Here is an 18,426-nt window from a genome sequence, read left to right on the forward strand (position 1 = left end):
ATGGCTGCTTCCACATTTTGGCTCCCCTTGCATCCCACTAAGTGGCTCTCCTCAGCCCTCTCCCTGCTGCTTGTCAGCATAATGGGTAAACCAGTGGGACTGCAGGGGGTGCAGGTGACGGTGTGCTCCCAGTTGGGTGCGCCAAGCAACAGGGGTGTCTTTCAGGATGGAGATGTGATTATCGGTGGACTCTTTAGTTTGCATTACATACCTTCAGCTGTAGAACAGGACTACACCAGACTGCCACATTATGAACCTTGTAGCGGGTAAAACTTACTCAAAACATGTTTGTTTGTTTGCTGCAATATGTATCATTTCATATTATGAAATCATATCCTGTAACCTTGCCTTTCACAGGTTGTTTAATTCACTATGATTTTTTTCCTCCTGTGGTCACAGTTTAGATTTACAAGCACTAAAATATATGTATGCTATGGCATTTGCCGTGGAGGAAATAAATCAAAACAGCGCTCTGCTACCAGGAATAAAACTAGGTTATCATATATTTGATAGCTGCGGCCGATACCCCTGGGCTCTGCAAAGTGCTCTCTCACTGGTTGGAGGAGACAGACACAGCTGCAATTTAACAGCCTCTACACTTTATTTTGAAGCTTATGAACAACCCGGAGAGACAGCAGGTTTGATTTCAAATGTCATGAAGTTAAAATTTGAAAAGTTCATGTCAAACAACAAATAATATGATCCTATGACTGTGTAAAGATGCTGCTTTTATTTATTTATTTATCCAATCATCAGGTGTTCAGCCTGTTCCTTTACTCATTGGAGGTCAAGCATCTACAACAGGAGTGATACTGTCTAGGATCCTAGGGCCTTTCTCTGTGCCAGTTGTAAGTTTTTATAATGGGAACAATGACTGATGATAATATTGTATAGTCATCTTTGAAGAGCTAATATATTTTGTAAGTTGTAAAAAACTGATATTTGTGTGGCTCACAGATCAGCTACTTGGCTAGCTGCCCCTGTCTTAGTGACAGGTCCAACTTTCCTAACTTCTTCAGAACAATCCCCAGTGATATCTACCAAGCTCGGACCATGGCACAAATGGCCATACGCCTCAACTGGACTTGGATTGGAGCTGTGCTTGCGAACAATGATTATGGTCAAAAGGCAATACAGGTGCATGTTTTCCTATTATGCTGTAAATTGCTGAATAAATCTTTGTGTCCATCTTATATAATAAAAGATAACATAGTGGTTTTTTATACCTCCATATTTCAGGTATTTCAGGAAGAGATTAAGGGGAAAAGGGTGTGTTTAGAATTCATTGAGACTGTTCACAGAGAAACTATTGTGAGTGATGCCAGACGGGTGGCGCTTACGATCCAGTCTTCAACTGCAACTGTGATTCTGATCTTTTGCTGGTATACAGATGTACAGAAAATATTTGTGGAACTTGCCAAGAGAAATGTGAGTAAAATATATTGACACTAGTAGCATAGGAGTTCATCAGTAAACACAAACTTGTGTTCTGAAAAATAAAAGCACTGCTGGTTTTATTGCAAACTTTCTTTATTTTGATATTTCCTTAGGTGACTGGCAGACAGTTTCTGGCCAGTGAGGCCTGGAGTACCAGTGACGATCTTCTTCAAGATATTACAATCTCTAAGGTTGCAAGTGGGGTTGTTGGTGTTGCCATTCGGAGTTCAACAATACCTGGATTTGAAAATTATCTAAAAAAGTTGAGCCCATCTCATCGTCCTGATGATGAATTTCTGAGAGAATTTTGGGAAAAGGAGTTTGGATGCAGTATTGTGAATGCCTCACACAATACTTCTACCTCATCCCATGTGAAAAAAGCTTCTATACCACCCTGCAGTGGGACAGAGTCCATAAATGAAGTGCAGCATTTCTTTAGCGACATCACCCAGCTAAGAGTGGTGTATAATGTCTACCTTGCTGTTTATGCTGCAGCCCACGCCCTTCACAGCCTACTCTCCTGCCCCAGTGGAAAAATCCCTCCTCAAAACAACATCTCTTCTTGTTCCTCTCCAAAACACATCAGAACTGTAGAGGTGATCATAATTATCACTTTGTGAGCTATTAAACACAAGTGCTGGACTTTAAGACTTCAAGTTGAATACTATAAAGCACTTTATATTCTCAATACTGTGCTTTCAGCTATTGCAACACTTAAACACAGTGAATCTCACAACACCACAAGGAGAAGTGTTTTATTTCCAAGGAGGTGACCCCCCAGCAAAGTATGACCTTGTGAACTGGCAGAACACGCCCAAGGGGACGCTAAAACTTGTTGTGGTCGGTCATGTAGATGGTTTTGACCTCCACCTTAATGAGTCAGCTATTCAGTGGAGCACAGGATCAAATCAGGTAGTCAGATTAACAAACTGCCTAAAGGTTACTGATTAATTTGCTGCAGAAAGTAGTGTTCTTGTCAATTTTTATAAGATTATGCCATGTGTCTTGTGGTTTTTATTTAGGTGCCTGATTCAGTGTGCAGTAAAAGCTGTCGCCCAGGTACACGGATGGCAGATAGGAAAGGGGAACCTGTCTGCTGTTTTGACTGTATCCCATGTGCTGAAGGGGAGATTAGCAATAAAACTGGTAAGGAAATGTAAGCAGAGTTCTGGGGTAGTGTTTACCTTGACCCTTGTCTACTTTAAGTTCATCTGCACTTTTTATTTTCCTATTTTCAATCTGCTTTTCCTCACTTCTTTACCAGATTCACTTCAGTGTGAGCAGTGTCCGTCTGAGTTCTGGTCTAATGCTGAAAGAATTGCCTGCATCCCTCGCCAGCTGGACTTTCTTTCTTTTAATGAAACTTTGGGCATTACTCTCACGACAGCAACTGTGTCTGGTGTCAGTGTGACAACCGCTGTCTTTGTCGTGTTTCTATTCTACCGTCAAACACCTATGGTGAGGTCTTTGACAAAATGTGAAATAGAGTTTAAAGTATTGATTCATTGTTTCATATTTATTTATTTTTTCTCATATCCAGGTACGAGCCAACAATTCAGAGCTGAGCTTCCTCCTTCTTCTGTCACTCAAGCTCTGCTTCCTGTGCTCGCTTGTGTTCATTGGCCGCCCGTCGGTCTGGTCCTGCCGGTTCCAGCAGGCTGCATTTGGGATCAGCTTTGTGCTTTGTGTTTCTTGCCTCCTGGTAAAAACCATTGTGGTTCTGGCTGTTTTCCGCTCAGCTCAGCCTGGTGCTGAAACTTTAATGAAGTGGTTTGGCCCAGGCCAACAGAGAGGAAGTGTCTGCTTCTTTACCTGTATACAGGTGCACATATTCCTGTATTGATGACATAATGAGAATGTTTGCCAATAGTGTCCTTTCTCTATAGTAGATCACAATCTTTTTTATTAGCTGTCTCATCTACAAATAAAGTAAATTAATGTACAAATAAAGTACATTAATGTACAAATGAGGTAAATTAAAAAATGTGGGCAACAACAGTGAAGTAAGAACATTTAAATATTACTTTGGGGCATGATTTTTACAGTAAAATTTCATTGGAAATCCCATGCTTCATTATAATAATAATTTTTTAAATAATAATAACTTTGAGGTTTGTTTGTTCTCCATACAGGTTATCATCTGCGTTATATGGCTCTCTCTCAGTCCCCCCAGGCCTCAAAGTGATTTTGGTTTTCAAGGGTCAAAGGTCACCTTGGAGTGCACCATGGAGTCTGTCGTAGGCTTCTCCCTTGTCCTAGGCTACATTGGCCTGCTGGCCTGTACTTGCCTCCTCTTGGCGTTTCTTGCTCGTAAACTTCCAGACAACTTCAATGAGGCCAAACTCATCACCTTCAGCATGCTGATTTTCTGCGCTGTTTGGGTGTCCTTTGTGCCTGCCTACATTAGCTCTCCGGGGAAGTATGTTGTTGCTGTGGAAGTTTTTGCAATACTTGCCTCTAGCTATGGTTTACTGCTTTGCATTTTTGCCCCCAAATGTTTCATTATTCTTTTGAGGCCTGAGAAGAACACAAAGAAACATCTTATGGCTCGATAGTTTTTTTTTTCTCTTTCGAATGTGAGTGTAGAATTCTTTTTACATTTGCCTTTTATTAATAACTGAATTGAATTAGAAAAAGTAGTGGTGTTCTACTGTTAGTAAATAATAGAGGATAGAATCAAATATAATGCAATTATGTGTTCTTTATCAATGTTTTTAGTGGGGTTTTTTTCCTGAGTTTTGATTACAACCTGCACCAAAACCCAGTAAAATGCTTCACTTTGTTTGTTCTAGGCCATTTTTTGTTTTTTTGTTTTTTCATTATGCCATCCACATAAACTGATTTAAATTTAGTGATTGCTTTTCTAACTTACTGATATGTTTTGTTGATAATAAATTGAGAGTTCAGGACAACTTATCACAACCATTACACACCAGTTTAAAGACAACAGGCCAACCCAAAAGACTTATAGATATCAAATACTCAAAGATGTGCTGAGGCGACTTATGATATCATTTGGTAGTAAATAAAAAAAATTGCATTGGACTTTGATAATGGAAGATACACACTCCATACAGAGAGGACTAATCTGTCAGGCAGATCACATTAATATCTTATATATTCTAAATATATACAACAATCAAAGTTCATGATAAATAGGTAGATGTCACATACACAAATAACTTTAAAGATGGAGTAATATGTAGATTTTGCTGAAACTGCATGTACCAAGTCATGGCCAGCAGATGGTAGTGTCATACCATTTATTGATACTCTGTTCCTTCCTCTGGCTGCTTTGAAAGTAATGTACATACAGCACTCTTATGACATTGCAAACAGTCTTTTCTTTGACCCAAATAAATTTGTCTCAGTCCAAATACAATTTGCAATAACAATACAATAAAGTTCATGGATTGCACTGTTAGTCCATGTTTTATTTTCAAAGGTAATTTTGGGGTTAACTGTGTTTCTACTCACATCTCTCTCTCACCACCGTATGTCACTTTAGACTGTGTATTTCAGTCACTTACATCTGCCACTTCCTGTAAACCATTTTGAATAGACAGTATGTTTTATGTGTGGCACAGAATAAGGATTTGAGGTTGGTACATCAACCACCCTACAACTATTCACAGCGGTGTTTTAGACGAGAGCCTACGCCGTTCATGTATATTGGCGTAAGGGCACTCTCTGCTGGCAATTTTCAGATAATTTCCTCTCTGAGTGGATTCTTTACAGTGCCATTTCTGAGACAGGGGCAATCTGAACGGGCTTTTTCATGAACAGGTTCCTTCCCAATAAACAATTTTTCATTTGCATGTAAAGCTGAAAAGCTGGATGTAATTTCCATTTGAATTTGTTGCCATGACCCTGTACGTGTTATATGAAACTACTCTATGCTTTTATACTTACAGAAAAGAAAACAAGTCTGTTTAATAATAATAAGGAATTCTGAATACCACTTTGTCCATTTATAATAATAATAAATAAGCAAATAAATAAGCAAATATTTTAATCTATTGTTACTGCATCCATTTAAATTAATCATTTAGAGGCCAAATAGAAGTAGAGGTCGTGTCATTTCTTGCCATGTTTAAGCCATGTTCCATTTTCTTTTTTTTTATTGTGAAATTCCTATACACACTGCAGGCTGTTTACACCTTAGTGCAGATGATTACCAACAGTGGTAAACCCTGGAAACTTAATGAAAGGGTCATAGTGACCTGGAGTACAAATTGTTTGGAGCTTCTCTTCCTTTTTCCACTAATGATAATAATGATAATAATGGATTGGATTTATATAGCGCTTTTCAAGGCACCCAAAGCGCTTTACAATGCCACTATTCATTCACTCTCGCATTCACACACTGGTGGAGGCAAGCTACTAATGTATAAATATCTCATATCACGATGTACTCCTATATGAGTGACCAAAATGCTCTTCAAAAGGCTAAATTTTCAAACTATATATTTTTTAACCTCCTAGGACCTGGCGTCCACATATGTTGACATCACATTTTGGGTTATTTAGACCAAAATACTAAATGTTTCTCTACAAGGGCCTGATATCCACTTATGAGGACATTCTACTGCTACTGTTCTATCAAAATTTTAAACGAATATCCTCATATGTGGCTCTCATTTTTCTTAGAAACAAAAATTAGGCAAAAAAAAAAAATCTGACAATTCTTTGTTTTTACATTCATCAGGACCCAATCTGCCCAAATATCAAAGAGAAATTAAAGATGCATGCCGTGGAAGAGTTTGGGTCTTAGGAGGTTAAAGTGTCCTACATGATTTTTTTCAATTAATTTCTACTCAACTTCTATTTCAAGACACTTTATATTATGAGGTGAAAAAGCTACAATAAGAAAAAAAATCTCAATGATCAGATGACCCTTTTGAACAACCATTTGTCAACAGTGGGAAGAAAAAAAAACCTCTGGCAGAACCAGGCTTAGGGAGGGGCAGCCATCTGCCACTACTAGCTGGGGGTGAGGAGAGGGGGACAGGACAAAAGACAAGAGGAAGAGAGCCAGATAATAATAACAATTAAGCGCAAAGTAGGTATAAACAGAGAGAATGAAAAGATGTGACTGAAGAAGAAATGTTTATTACGGGAAACCCCCATCATAGACCTGTTGCAGCACAAGAGAATTAAGGGTCACCTGATCTACACTTATTATAAAGCAAAGTTTTAAGCCTAATCTTAAAAGTGCAGAGGGTATCTGTTTACCTGAAGCAGAACCTAGAGGTGGCTTCAAAGAGGGGCCTGAAAGCTAAAGGCTCTGCTTACCATTTTACTTTTAAATACCCTAGGAATGACAAATAAATCAGCAGTCTGAGGGCAAATAAGTATGAGATTGGCCCTGATTATTCATGACCCTGTACAGGGGTGATTCTAGGATTAGCGCTTTGGGGGTGCTGAGCACCCAGAGAGCTGCCCAGCCAGGCAAGATAAATCATATGATTCTTAAATCTCCAGACGAGGACCCATGTCCCTGGGTCCTTGTCTCAAAACATGACATCACTGTTTTGTACATTTTAACACAATTTAATCCCCACATTTGTGAAAGAAAAGCAAAACACTTTTTTGAAAAGTCTGTAACAAAACCATCAAATCTGATAAAGGTTATTTAAATGCTGCAAAAGAAGAATGGATTGGAATAAAAAAAAAAAAATACATATCCTAACCTTAATTACTGGGGGAGAATAATGAATGATGCTCATAGTGAGTAAAAAGTAAACTGAGTGCATTTTTTGGACAGAGATTCACTTTTAATGTGTATGTATAATATAATACAGATACATAAAAAAAAACACTCCCGAAACAGAATAAATTATTACAAATAAAAAACTTTACTGCAGACACTAATTTTACTAATTTAATAATACTAATTTTGTGTTGTAAGATTTATGGGTTTCATGCTTTCATAGTGGTACTTGGGAGAGCTTGACATTTTTATCAGGTGGTACACACTGTAAAAAGTTTGAGAAACACTGATAAGTGTATGTGTGCTTTTGGAAAACATTTAAAGCTGCTGTATGGAATCTTTGAAACAAGCTTAAAACATTTTTAGAATATAAACAGAGCACTCTGCTTCTCTTTACAGCTCCACACTCCACCAGGGCACCGTTTGGCACTTTCTGATAGTGTGCAAATGTGATCTACATACTGCGGCAGTCATACAGACAACTGGACAGTCCAAAAGTTGGCCTACCTATTACTGTTTGAGGTTTTAGTAGAGTTGTGGCTGAACCAGATAAAAATATATTATTAATTTTAATCTCCCCGATCAATTATAATGTTATGTTGGAATGTTGTTAAAGAGGGTCAAAAATGTTTCAACCCAGTTTGTTTTGCAGATTCTGTATAGCAGCTTTAATATAGGGAGAACACAACTTCCAGATTGTGTGAGTAAAATAAGGTTTTTTCTCTTTGTCAGTTTAACAGTTTCTGTTTTGCCTGTCACTATTCCCTGTCTGTTTTCTTACCTGGTTCTTCCTGACCTTGTACTTTCTCCTCACGTTCCCCTCTTTCCTCTCTCCCTCTTTGGACTGACAATCATACACAAATAGATTGTATTCAATTAGATGAAAAATTACATTAATATGAAAAAATACTATTAAGGTCACTAACAAAAAGTCCTCTCTCAGTGTACTTTCAACCAAAAGGCAAATAACCAAACCACATGAACATCTAATAAAAGATATAAATATTGAAACACTGATCCAAGATTATTCTTGATTGACGGATCATTTGATTTTACACTTTTACCTGAATGTGGCTCCTTTTTTAAAAAACAAAAAAAACAAAAAACTTCCTCATATCCATTATGAACCTGGCTGTCTCTCTGTACAAAAAAAATGGTAAATGGTCTGTATTTGTATAGCGCTTTACTAGTCCCTAAGGACCCCAAAGCGCTTTACACATCCAGTCATTCACCCATTCACACACACATTCACACACTGGTGATGGCAAGCTACATTGTGGCCACAGCCACCCTGGGGCGCACCCTGTGGCCCCGAAACACACACACACACACACACACACACACACACACACACACACACACACACACACAACAGGACTTCTAAGGTTAATGGGCATCCAGTCAGTTAGCTAGTTAGTATCCATTTAAAACAGGACAGTGGTAACAACAGCAGGCTATGGACAATTTTAAGTTTTAGGTTTTAAATAGGCTGTATACATTTCAATGAGAGCAACAGGACGGTCAAATGTCGCTGATTTTACAGTGTAGGACGGATTGTAGGGTAGCAAACATCACCGGAAAACAATTATTTTTTACACCCAGGTTACTTGGGTGTAATGTTTTTCAGCTAAAAAGAAACATGGTCTGACTCCTACCTAACTATATAAAGAGTAACGGAAGGTTAAATGCAGCTAATATGTCCCGTTTTAAGCCAGGCACTTACACCTCTGCACCGCTGCGTCTCAGCCAACATCGCTCTGGCAGCAACGGCGCTAGAGCCAGAGCAGGGGAGAGCCGAGCTGGAACAAACCACTTTGGGAGGGGGGTATCTATACTTTTGTTGTTAAAATGTTACGTCTCAACCAAGTACTATATGCTTTTTATATTTTTAGCAGTGTGTCACACAAACAGCAAATATTGTCAAAATAAAGTAAGAAATCTTTGGGGGTGCTTTGATTCATTTTGGGGGTGCTGAAGCACCTCCAAAAATGGGCTAAAATCGCCCCTGACCCTGTATATGAATAATGTGCCATGTTTTCTGAAAAAATCATAAAACACAGCACAATGCAATGAAAATTACCTCACAGCTTCCTTGGCACTCTGTACCATGACCCTTTTAATAGGACTTAACTCCATGGGAAATAACACGCAAAACATGGTTTGCTGGTGCAATCTGTCAGTAAAAAAAAGAAAAGGATGAAAGCTTCAACTATAGATCAGATTCAAACAATTTAATCAAACGTTTTTCCTTTGTGAATCCTTTTTGTTTTGCATTGTATAATTCTTTTCAAATAAGAAGAGCAAGCTCATTTGGATTATGATAATCATATGTGTGGTACATGTGAACACATCTGTACACAGTCAGGAATAGTCACTGAATAGACATCCCTGTCTTTGTCACTGTTGTGTGAACTCATGGATGCAAAACTCACCAGAGCTGCAGCAGTCTTGCGACAGATGTAGCTGCAAATCTCACCGTCAGCTGGTAGCGATTAAGTGTCAACACTATGGCCTCCTTCCATAATACTAGATACCAGATCTGGCTCTCTCAGCTCCAGGTGAAGGGGAAGACCTGAACCCATTGCTTGGTTATATTTGTTAACATCTGTCAGGTTTGCGGCCTAGTGCAAATTTGATATTTTAGCAGGTCAAACATGCTGTTTGTTATTCCCCGGAGACGTGGGGGCGGCTCTGCAAAGCATTGGGCATCCCGGCTTAATGCCAAATGTTGAGTTAGAGTCAAATGTAGCTTGTAAAACTGTTGCTGCAAAAATCCCAGCATTTGTCCTCTGAAGATTTTCAGGCTTTCATACTGGTGGTTATTTGTAATATTTTCATCAACCTAAATAATACAGTGAAATAGCTCCATTTCTTTTTCAAAACATTTCTATTATATAAACAACCATTTGAATGGGTGTGGTCTGTGTGGTTTTTTTCCCCATTGTTATTGAGTTCAAATTAAATCTTCTAAACCTGGTCAACAAAATGTTTCCAAGGAAAATCTATTGGTCTATGTAGTCACCGCCCTCCAGGTAAATACTCCAGTTTCTGCAGCACACACCAGTCACCCTCAGTGATGTTTTGCTTATCTTGTTTACTGCTTTAAATACCAGCCTTACAGCTCTTATAAATACCTAGAACAACATCTTTGTTTTGCAGAGCAAGAGACGGGTATGTCAGTTCAGATATCTTGCCAGCTTTTAGTGGAAACTATCTTTGTTGTCATATTGTCTTGAAATGTTCTCCTTCAGTGGTAAACATCCAGGAACAAGTATTTTTCTTACTTTATAAAGAAAAATATAATACAATTAGGCATTTCGGGAACTGTTAAACCTTAGCAATACAGATTTTATTTTTGCAAATTTTATAAATGTATGATACACCATTGAGAAGTTATTTTAATATGATATGCATATTTGAAATATCCAGAACAGCTCTGTCCATGTCCTGGGCCAAATGGATCTTCATTCTTTGGTCCTGCACTGCTCCATCCCTGCTCCTTGTAGGGCTTGTGGGCAGACAGCTGGGGCTCCAGGTGGGGGTGCAGGTAGTTCAGACGGTGACCTGTTCTCGGTGGGGTACACCTGGAGACCAGGGTTTATTTGAAGATGGAGATGTAGTTATTGGTGGGCTCTTTAATCTTCATTACAATCCTCCAGCTATAAACTATGACTTCACTCAGCAGCCCTACAACAATACTTGTACTGGGTAAATCTATATGCATTTTTTTTTTACTCTTATAACTGTACAATTTCACTGCATTTTGGAAAAACAGGAAAAAACAGAAGATAACTCTATTATTTTTATTTCTGTCTTTTCTATTCCAAATGCAGTCAATTATTTTCTTTCCATTCTTGTTAATAATGTCATGATATATGAATATGACCTAGTAATTAATCTACAAACTGTTACAGTGCAACAGTTTCATAAAAAAAACCTTCATAATTGTTCCTAATGTTGTACTTTTTTCTTTTATCCTGGGTGCCCAGGGTGCAAAATCTTCCATTGCAGTACATCTATGCTATGGTGTTTGCAGTGGAGGAAATAAAACATAGTACAAACTTGTTACCAGGTATAAAACTGGGCTACCACATCCGTGATAACTGTGGCCTCCCACAGTGGGCTTTGCAGGCAGCACTGTTGCTGGTTGGTGGAGACAGCACTAACTGTAACACAACAGCCCTGCAGTCTGGTTATGGACAAGAAAGAGGTAATAAATCTAGTTTTCCATGGACTGTTTTTTCCATGGAATTTTGGCCCTCATTTAAAAATGAGCAATTAAAATAAACCAGTAAAGCAAGTATTAGTTTTCTTTAAACTATAACTTTATCTCACTGTATTTTCCATTGTCATCAGGTGATAAGCCCATTCCTTTGATCATTGGTTGCTCCTCATCTGCAACAAGTCAGACAGTCGCCAGAATCCTGGGGCCTCTCTCTGTACCTTTAGTGAGTTGTACTATCTATCTATCTATCTATCTATCTATCTATCTATCTATCTATCTATCTATCTATCTATCTATCTATCTATCTATCTATCTATCTATCTATCTATCCATCTATCTATACATATATATGTGTGTGTATGTATATGTTCCCCCCCCCCACAAATCTATACATGAATTTGATACAACTTACTTACTCTTACTCTGACTGATCATAGTGCACACAAGTAATGCATTATTTTACTCTTGCTGAAAAAACAAAACTACAAAGACTCTAGCAACACAGCTATATAGTAGAACCCTGTGTTAAATGTACTATATATTTCAGTATATTTATATGTATATGTATTTATGAGTATGACTTTTTTTTTCAGATTAGTTATACAGCCAGCTGTCCCTGTCTGAGTGATAGACATCAATATCCTAATTTCTTCAGGACCATGGCCAGTGATATTTACCAAGCCAGGGCTTTTGCCCAACTTGCCATACATTTCAATTGGACCTGGATTGGAGCAGTGATAACAGATAATGATTATGGGCATGTTGCATTAAAGGTGGTTTATTTGTTGCAATTTTATCTTTGCAAGAAATCTTCACAACTGTTTGACACAAATCTAAAGGTTCTATGCTTTAACGTAAATTTCAGATATTTGAGGAAGCGATTCAGGGAGCTGAGGTGTGTCTGGCATTTGTAGAGACTCTTCAAAGGGAAAATATTGTGAGTGATGCCAGACGAGCAGCACTCACAATTCAGGCCTCAGCTGCAAGGGTGATTTTGATCTTCACATGGTATAAAGATGTGTTGGAATTATTCCTTCAGCTTGACAAGTTAAATGTGAGAAACTATAATAAAATTCATAATGCAAGACAGAACTGAGGTTTGTAACAGAATATTTTTTTCATTTTTTTCTTACTTTGTCCTTTTGCTTACTAGGTTACTAACAGGCAGTTTCTGGCCAGTGAGGCTTGGAGCACCAGTGGAGATCTGCTCCAAAATCCAGTTACAAGCAAAGTGGCAGCTGGTGTTTTTGGTGTGGCTATTCGAAGTTTAACTATACCTGGATTTGGAAATTATATCAGAAGTTTGAATCCATCTCATCGTCCTCACGATGAGTTCTTAAGAGAATTTTGGGAAAAGGAGTTTAAATGTAGTCCTGGTCTTACATCTGTCTCTTCATATGCTTCTAAACCCTGCAGTGGTACAGAAACCCTGGAAGAAGTACAGAATCACTTTACTGACACCTCCAAGCTAAGAGTGACATATAATGTCTACCTTGCAGTTTATGCTGCAGCACATGCCCTTCACAGCTTACTCTCCTGCCCATACACAGACAGCATTTCTGAAAATGAAAACTCCACTTGCTCCTTTCCAACAGATATTAAACCCATAGAGGTTAGCAACATTGCTTTCACTCCCAAATTTCCATGTATACCGTTTTTCAAAAGCTACATTTGCAGTAGGGACATTAAGAATTTACAATTCCACTTAAAATTAGACTAGTACTTTCTACTAAAACACTGAATAGTTACTGAATATTAACTGTTTCAACATTTCCAGCTCTTGCAGCATGTGGCCAAAATAAACTTCACCACACCACAGGGTGAACAGCTTTATTTCCAAGGCGCTGACATCCATGCAAAGTATGACCTTCTCAACTGGCAGAACACGGGTGAGGGCCCAGCAAAATTTGTTTTGATTGGTCGTGTGGATGGGTTTGACCTCCACCTTAATGAGTCAGCGATTCAGTGGACCACAGGATCCAATCAGGTAGCTAAAATAGGAGAATTAAAAAAAATTTTCTGGGTCATAATACGTTGTATACATGAGAATAGGATTTTTCTTTTTTTTTCTGTTGTTTAGGTCCCTGTTTCAGTGTGCAGTGAAAGATGCCCCCCAGGTACACGGATGGCACCCAGAAAAGGTCAACCTGTCTGCTGTTTTGACTGTATCCCATGTGCTGATGGGGAGATTAGCAATAAAACTGGTGAGGAAGATATAATGGCCTCACAAGCATTTAATCTATTCAGTACTCCAATATTCATTCATCAATCTTTTATTATACCATAATCCTGGCTTTAATAGTTTCAGCACATCTATGTTTCACTGAATGTATTTTCTTCTCCCAGGTTCCCCTCACTGTGACCGATGTCCATCTGAGTTCTGGTCTAATGCTAAAAGAACAACCTGCATTCCTCGCCAGCTGGATTTTCTTTCCTTCAATGAAACCTTAGGAATTACCCTGACTGCAGTAGCTGTTTCTGGTGTCACTGTGACAACAGCTGTGTTTGTGGTATTCCTTCACTATCGTCAAACACCTATGGTGAGAATGCATATCTGTGTAACAGAGACACTGTACATTTTGGAAAAAAAGTTTCCAAAACATTAAGCATATAGGAATCGTTTGAAAGAATTCACAGAAACTGATTATAATGATATTCCTATTCTCATGTTAAGGTCCGGGCCAACAATTCAGAGTTGAGCTTTCTGCTCCTTGTGTCAATCAAGCTCTGCTTCCTGTGCTCGCTCGTGTTCATTGGTCGTCCATCAGACTGGTCTTGTCGTTTCCAGCAGGCAACTTTCGGGATCAGCTTTGTGCTTTGCATCTCCTGCCTCAAAGTCAAGACCATTGTGGTTCTGGCAGCGTTTCGCTCAGCTCGGCCTGGTGCTGAAGCCTTGATGAAGTGGTTTGGTCCAGGCCAACAGAGAGGAAGCGTCTTCTTCTTCACCTGTGTGCAGGTGTGACATGCACTTTTTGAAACCATAAACTATTACTGTTAATGGGATTACAGAAATTAACTTGACTTTGTACAATGCTTCTCCATAAAGGTTATCATCTGCATTATTTGGCTATCAATCAGCCCCCCTGTTCCCAAATCTGACCTGGATGTCCCAGGGCTAAAAGTTACTCTGAAGTGTGCCACTGGCTCTGTGGTGGGTTTCTCTCTGGTATTGGGCTACATTGGACTACTGGGCTGCACCAGTTTCCTCTTGGCTTTTCTTGCCAGAAAACTTCCAGACAACTTTAACGAGGCCAAACTGATCACCTTCAGCATGCTGATTTTCTGTGCTGTTTGGGTGGCTTTTGTTCCTGCCTATGTCAGTTCTCCTGGAAAATATGCTGTTGCTGTTGAGATTTTTGCCATCCTTGCTTCTAGCTATGGTTTGCTGTTCTGCATATTTGCTCCAAAGTGCTTCATCATTCTTTTGAGGCCTGAAAAAAACACTAAAAAACATCTGATGGGTAGATAGGAAAGCAAATGTAACCATTGCCACTGTAATTTACCTTTTTAAAAATGTTAACAGCTGGAATACAGTCATTTTATTTATCTGGTCATATATCATTTAAACATATGATTGTTTATTGTCTTATTAAATTGTGACATATCCTAAAACTTTATGACAGAGCTGCATTTGCATCACTATCTGCTAGCTATCGTCAGTGTTTACTAAGCTATATGAAATCAGAAATATTCACTCAGACATGAATTGACAAAATATGTCAGGCTGTCAAAGAAAGAAAATTGACAAATTTCTTTTTTTTTTATTTTACTCTTTTGAAAAAAATCTGCACTGCACCTATTTTACAAAAAATGCTTAGATAACAAACACATTCATAAAATAAAAACACCATTATAAAAGAAGTCCAATGTTGTGTTGTTTTTACTTTGTAGTGGTACAAATGTTTCATTAATGTTGAGAAATAAGAATTTTAAATGCCTTTAGTCTATTGAGATATGCAGTTTGCAGTATGCAGTTAAAAAGTAAATTGTTATACAGAAAAGATTCATACGATCGGAGTACAGGTGGGATTTCAGTGTTCCATACTGTTTTATGAAATTTCTGTCTAGTAAATAAATAATTGACTCACATTTCAAATGTAAAATGGCTTCTGGAGAGACAGAACACTTACATGCATGCAGGCTTTATTATGAGCAACATTTGTGTCATGATCTTCGTGCCTCTCTAACTGACTTCTGGTCTCCTCTGTCTGCCTGGGTGGAGCTCATCTCGGGGTCATAACTTTAATCCACGCTCCTGGCCTGATTACTCTCCTGCCGCTGATCTGCCTGATTACCATTATTTAAGATGGCGGTTCAGTGCTTCTCATCGCTGGATCGTTCAGTAACCTGTGTTAGTGCAACCTTGGCAAAACCGTTTTTCCCCATGTGAATCTCTAGCTTGTTTTCTGACCGTTTCTGTTTATAGATACTCCTGGACCTATTCCCGTTTCCTGTCCTTGGATTACCTGCAAGTGGCTGAGTGGCGAGGTGTGTGTGGAACGAGAGTGTGAGTGTCTCAAGAGGAATGTGGAGCTATTGAAAAGGAGCGTGACGTGTGTGTGGGCTGCCACACCTGCTTGTCTTCAGTTGCAGCTGATGGCCTCATCAGGAGCACTCTACTTAAGGGTCTGGGATCCTGCAGCAGCAGAGCAGAGACCTCCTGCAAGGATGTAACAAGCTGAAGAGGCACCCCGTGCCAGAGCTGCCCCCCCCGGACCCTGGGTGGGTCTCACAATCCAAATCCCAACATCGGGTTTTGAATAAATTAATTTTTTTTTAAATTAAATTTATGTATGCTGTATGCTTTTTGTTCATTCTTAAGTTTTAATTCTACATAAGAGCCAAAATAACAATTGAAATGAGGAAGGCACTGGAAAATGGCACTAAAAAACTAAGACAAAATTATCTGCCTTTCCAGAAAAACAGAAACTTCACAGAAGTACTTAAGGTTTGGTGAGGGTACAAAAACCTGTTTATTCTTTCCCTCCCAGTAGTGGTGTGCGATACTGCATATTTTGGTATCGATCTGATACCAAGTAAATACGGGCCAGTATTACCGATACCGATACCAATACCAATACCGATACTTTTCAATAAATAAGGTGGAATCATCATTGAATTGCTAAATCTCAATTAATTTTTATGACCTTAAGTGTTTTTTGTGATTTTTCCTTTTTTTTATCAATAAATAGCTAAAGCCCAAGACATAATTAGAACACAGTTTATAATTAAATAGAAAATGCTTTATTATTGTGGCGGGCGTGGCCTGCGATGCCATGCAGGTGAGATGGACTCACCTGCATGGCATCTACAATCATGCCTCACCATCTTAAAACCTGTGCACTGCTTGTATTGTTGTTGTTGTTGGTGACGTGTACGGCTGGCAGTGGGACAGCTGCATCCATTGAATGTGCTGTTACAGACACTGTGTGATTATTGTAAGAATAAATAATGCTGCGAAGCATGAAAATAGCATCGGGTCTGCCGTGGTGGTTATCAATTTTTTTTTTTTAGAAAAATCTTAAAGTGGACGCAAACCAGTAAACAAATTAAAACAAATAAGTACTGCTGAGAAACTATAATACAAAAATGACAATAAAATTCTCTGATCCGATACCGATGCCGACTTGGTATCGATAGAATCGATATTTGGATTGATCTGCTCACCACTACCTCCCAGGCTTGTAGACTTCTGATTGGCCAACGTTGGCGACCGTGGCTCAGGGGGTTGGGAAGCGTATCTGTAACCGGAAGGTCGCCGGTTCGATCCCCGGGCTCTCTGTCCTGGTCGTTGTGTACTTGGGCAAGACACTTTATCCTACTGGTGTTGGCCAGAGGGGCTGATGATGCGATATGGTAGCCTCGCTTCTTTCAGTCTGCCCCAGGAAAACTGTGGCTACAACCGTAGCTTGCCTCCACCAGTGTGTGAATGTGAGAGTGAATGAATAGTGGCATTGTAAAGCGCTGTATAAATCCATTATTATTATGTTTTTAGCGTTTACATGTGGACGAAGATATTTTTTCAAAACTGCACGTGTGGACGGGATTTTTTTAAAAACTCAAACGGAAAATCTCGGTTATTAAAAATACCGTAGACGTGTGGATGTAGCCTGAGTGCAGAGTTGAAAGCTGGGGTGGGGCTTTGTGTTGGGGTCTGACAGACACAGGCCGTCCAGTTGGTTCTATGCAGCAGACAGTCCCACAGTGGTGCTTGAGGGATCGAGAAAGAAACACTTCTCTAACAGACTGAAACTTTGCAATCAGGGAATGAGAAACAGGAGGAGACACAGCTGGGGAAAATTGGAGCTGAGGAGACTAAGAGAAGTAAAACAGAATACAATAACCTGAGACACTGACCTTCAAAACAAAACAGGAACTCACACATACAAAGAAACACAGACTTTATACAGAGGGAACACACAGGCAGGGATGACTAACACTAAACTGAGGAGGAACCGAACCGAACCAAACGAGCTAGAAACCACAACTAGAATAAACAATAATAGAAAACACAAAACGCTGGGTCAGATAACCCAGGACCATGACAATGTTAGTGTGTGTACAAAAAAAGTGTATCAATAGTCCTCTAGCTATCAATGTTATGGATATCTAGATTTTGTAAAGAACAAATACATAAATAACAAAAACAAAAAAAACAAAATACAGAATGAACAGCCTTTTTGTATCCATTATCTGCATTATTTGTAATTCAAAGTTAAATTGATCTTCACCTTGGCTAATATTTTGTCAATTCACTAGTCTTGTCCCTGATTTGTCATCATTTAACCAATATGTGGCAATCAGTAAGGTTGGTAAATATCCACATAACTTTGCATTGATCACAGATTACAATAAATGATAAAGGAGCATACTAAGTTAAATGAGGTTGTTAAAGGTGGTTGGACCTCTACATTCACAATGTAAGGGTTTTAGCTGGAACAGTTTTTCAAAGCCATAAAGTTAAATTAACATTCTTATATACTTATGGAATAAAGTTGTGACTCTTAATGACTTAAACATCCTTAAGCGTTTGATTATTTTGCATGAAATG

General features: G+C 38.8%; 2 protein-coding genes across 2 annotated transcripts; both read left to right on the top strand.

Annotated features, from left to right (window-relative positions):
• On the top strand, nucleotides 1–4,074 carry LOC146373572 (extracellular calcium-sensing receptor-like). Its single transcript, XM_084951662.1, has 11 exons — nucleotides 1–266; nucleotides 400–638; nucleotides 757–848; nucleotides 958–1,137; nucleotides 1,240–1,428; nucleotides 1,551–2,033; nucleotides 2,140–2,349; nucleotides 2,460–2,583; nucleotides 2,702–2,895; nucleotides 2,978–3,259; nucleotides 3,570–4,074. The coding sequence occupies exons 1-11, from the start codon at nucleotides 1–3 to the stop codon at nucleotides 3,990–3,992; spliced, it is 2,682 nt and encodes an 893-aa protein (XP_084807788.1). The 3' UTR covers nucleotides 3,993–4,074.
• A 5,628-nt stretch (nucleotides 4,075–9,702) lies between these two features.
• LOC146373573 (extracellular calcium-sensing receptor-like) lies at nucleotides 9,703–14,844 on the top strand. Its single transcript, XM_084951085.1, has 11 exons — nucleotides 9,703–10,858; nucleotides 11,140–11,372; nucleotides 11,507–11,589; nucleotides 11,969–12,148; nucleotides 12,241–12,429; nucleotides 12,529–12,987; nucleotides 13,153–13,362; nucleotides 13,456–13,579; nucleotides 13,722–13,915; nucleotides 14,050–14,331; nucleotides 14,422–14,844. Exons 1-11 carry the CDS (start codon nucleotides 10,521–10,523, stop codon nucleotides 14,842–14,844), a joined length of 2,715 nt encoding a protein of 904 aa, XP_084807211.1. The 5' UTR covers nucleotides 9,703–10,520.
• Nucleotides 14,845–18,426: the final 3,582 nt, after the last annotated feature.

Source organism: Perissodus microlepis, chromosome 14, assembly GCF_051167445.1.
Source record: "Perissodus microlepis isolate ML-2025 ecotype Zambia chromosome 14, ASM5116744v1, whole genome shotgun sequence".
Lineage (NCBI taxonomy): Eukaryota > Metazoa > Chordata > Actinopteri > Cichliformes > Cichlidae > Perissodus > Perissodus microlepis.